The 3630-nt window shown below is 42.8% G+C and overlaps 1 protein-coding gene across 1 annotated transcript in view; it reads left to right on the top strand.

Moving 5' to 3' along the window:
• The window catches only part of MCF2L2 (MCF.2 cell line derived transforming sequence-like 2), a gene marked incomplete at its 3' end in the record, with an annotated part of 63875 nt that overhangs the window by 25078 nt on the left and 35167 nt on the right, over positions 1–3630 (top strand). Inside the window, exon 3 of the mRNA XM_010021275.1 lies at positions 2960–3074. Within this exon, the coding sequence (XP_010019577.1) occupies positions 2960–3074 (115 nt within the window). The remainder of the gene's footprint in view (positions 1–2959; positions 3075–3630) is intronic.

Below are 3630 nucleotides of genomic sequence, written 5' to 3' on the forward strand. Positions count from 1 at the left end.
TTATAGTACTTAACAATTTCTGGTCACAAAACTCCCTCAAATTGCACCCTGGTATGGAAGGAAGGAACTGAGGGTTTCCCTGCTTATTTCCTTGTCTGAAATATAGCTGCATTCAAGAATTTCCTGAATGTTCTTCGGTTTTGTTCGCAGCAGGAAGTGCTGACTTCACACTGGAGAAGAAGGAGCCTAAGAGCTAAGAGTGTGTGGCCTAGTCAGAGGCAAGGAACTCCTGGCTCTTAGCTGAATACTTTGCCTGAGGCTGCTCCCAAATATCCTTTTAGATTTGTTGCCAGTGGTGATGGGAGGAAGTGAGTGTTCAGTCTGCTTACATTCATTCCTTGGATGGCTTTTTACAGGAGAAGGTCCAGTGACAAAAATACACACCTACGTACATACAGTGCATCATCCGCCTGCCTTATCTAGCTCAGGGAAAAGAGACCAGAGGAAGAAGAGCACATGTATGAATGTGGATGCAAGAGAAAGAGAAGATAAAAGGGATACAAAGAGATCCCAGTCAGCAAGAGCATTAGAAGTTCCACGTGCAACTTGTAGTTTAAACAAATCTTGAGTATAACTGCAGGTAAACTATCAAGTGTTGAACAAATCTTGAGTATAACTGCAGGTAAACTATCAGGTGTTGAAAGAGGGGATCAAGGGGGATCTTTATTTTAGCCTCCAGGGGCAAATACTGCTGCTTTAAACCACAGTTTTCCAGGTTACTACTTCTTCCCCATTTAGAGTATCTGCACCTATTTGAAATAGGTGAATGGGTAAGCTTGGTGCTCAGGAACCATGTGACTGCATACAAGATACCATCTATGAAATATATTGGCATGCACTGGACTCTGCAAGAAGAGACAGCGCAGGCCAGCTCCCCATTTCATTTTCCTGGTCATTACTGTTTGGCTCCAGCAGATGTCACTGAGAATCTGTAACAAACCACCCTAACTGGGTACATGCAGTTCGGTGTTCATGGTCTCTAGAGAGAAGCGTTCTGGGTAAAGTCTGGCTAAATTTGCATGGCAGCATATTCTGTGTCACTGCTGACTGCAGATAGTGCAGCTAGAGTGCCCTGAGATCAAACTGCCACGCATCAGCATTTAGACTTATCCCAAGGCCAGTGTGGAGGTCAATGTGGAGGCCATGGCTCTGGTCAGCGTTTGAAATCCAATTCACTGCAGTGTGAATTATAATATTCCTTCTTTGCATTTTGGCTGAAAGCCTTCTGAATCTCTGTAGGCCTGTTTTCTCCCTAGCAGAGTGAACTTAGTGGATGATCTAACACAAATGAGTCATTTTCAGATGTAATTAAAGCAATAATCAACCTTCAGAAAGGAAAATAGGAGCTACCGATAGTGTCCTGATAAAGCCACCATGTCACCAAATGTCAAGAAGAAAAAGGGTTTCCTTGTTAAAAATCCCCATTTTCTAGAGCTTTGACTTTGTGTAAACATTGTGTTCCTCAGCATCCCAGCTCTCTGGCTGGACAGCACAGAAGGGACCTTAAATAATACAACTGAGGCTGGGAGGGCTGCACAGAGGCAGGGTCAGGATGAGCAAGGGACTGACCACTCTACATGGAAATAGCTAGGAATTTCTGGAGCACCCTCTTTGCAATGACCAGCAAAACAGTAGCAGGAGCAACTGGCTTGTGGCATCAGCTGTTGCCACAGACATTGCCTTACCTTAGGCAATGGCATATGGGTTTATTTATAGGTATTTAGAGGGTACTTTTGAGGAATAAGAATTCATATTTTTTCCCCAGTGCTGTTTCCTCCCATGCTCCTAGTGGGATAATTTATTGAAGAATTTCCTTAAGAAAGATAATTTTCTGTCTCCCTCCCACAGCTTCCCCTTCACTAAGGGAAACCCCTAGCATGGCTCTTCCTTGAACAAGAATCTTCTGTAGGTGATAAATGACTAGAAAAATTGTGTGTGCTGCAGGACTAGGCTCATACTTGTGCTGGTAGACAATTTCTCAGCCTAGTGCAAAACCCAGACTTGCACAGAGATTTCAGAGGAAGGAGAAAGACTCAGAGAAAAAGCAAGTCCTAAATGCCCTACCTTAGCAGTGCTAAGCAATAAGGTACCTATAATGAAAGCTTTGTTTCGTCATCTTCCTTTATGCACCACTGCCTCATTAGTCTGCTCTTGGCTTTGAGTCCAACTTGGTGCGAAAAATCCTGTTAACTTCTGAGTGGTTTGAGTGATGCCCAGTTAGGACTGGTCCTGCAAGTCATCATGGTTTGTGCTGTGTACTACATCTCCTGTAACTGAGCATTGTGTCAGGAGAACTGTAAAGTCTGCTCAGTTATAAGGACTCAGCACTATGCTTCCCATAGCCCTACCACAGTTTGAGTACTGCTGTTTGGATCAGGGAGTCCCTCAGATAGGGACTCTTCTTGACCTTGCTGCTTACGACTGTCCTGTCATTTTTAGTTGAGGCTTGATGCAAATAAACAAGATGACAGCATTGATTAAATACTCCATGCACTTTGAGCATTTTTTTGTTAAGAAAAGACTTAAGACTGGATTGGTCCTAGGCCTGTGTCATGGGTTATATGTGTGTATTCAAAGCTTGTATGCTCTAATACTTCATTTACCTTAATTTCTAGAAGGAATCACAGAGTGCTGTAACCTATGCACAGTGAAATGTTGTAATATTATCACAATAAATTACTTGGAAATGGGAAACAAAGAACCAAAGAAAGCATATAATCAGAACTATGCAGCAGGTTAATGAGAAAGCTGAGAATAAACAATAGAGGTTAGAATCTCAGCTGGAGTAAACTAAGGTAATGAAACTACTGTGAATTATAATGTCAAATGGGAAGCTGATTACATATACTGGATCTGGGTGCTTTTCAATGAGAGATGCCAGTGTTTCCCATTTGAGTAATGACCAGTCTGTCCAAAGGCATAAAATCACTTTCTAATCTTTACAACCTCTCTTTTGCAGGAGGAAGAGGGAAGGATGGGGCACCAATTATAACCTTTCCAGAATTTGCAGGGTTCAGTGATATACCTGATGAAGATTTTCTGAACGTGGTCACATATCTAACCAGCATTCCCAGGTAACCACTTACATCATTTGCATGGGAAAGCAAGCTTTACACAGGACAGGTTTTCTCTTCAGAGCTTGAACTGGGTGGGAGGGGGTATAGATCTGAAAAACAGCAGTAAAAACAGCAGATCAAAAAGGAGCTAAGAGGGGCCATTCGTGAAAACTCTCAGGGGCATAGGATGTAACAGGGAAGGGTTGCATCTAGAAGGAGCCAGACTTACATAGGTTCTATTACTGTTTGTTCTCTGAATGCATCTTTCTGTGCAAGCTTTCTCTGTTCTGAGAAAGCAAGCTAGGTATCCTGTTGACAGGAGTCTGGCCAGCACCATGTGCTTTCCGATGCTTCATTTATTGGGAGACTGCTCCACAGCTAGGATGTTTTCCTTGCTGTTTGCCTGCAGCTGTGCAAGGATAATGAAACAAACTCACTTCCACTGCTCTGAGGAAATGCGCTAAGGCATGGCTGCTGAATTACTTTTTGTTTATCCAAAAAGAGAGATTAATATTTTTCAGTCCCCTGATCCTGTCTATGGACCATGGCTGTTTGTGCTAGTTAGAAGTTCAGC

This window comes from Nestor notabilis, unplaced genomic scaffold (genome assembly GCF_000696875.1).
Source record: "Nestor notabilis isolate BGI_N333 unplaced genomic scaffold, ASM69687v1 scaffold4859, whole genome shotgun sequence".
In the NCBI taxonomy this organism is placed as follows: Eukaryota; Metazoa; Chordata; class Aves; order Psittaciformes; family Psittacidae; genus Nestor; species Nestor notabilis.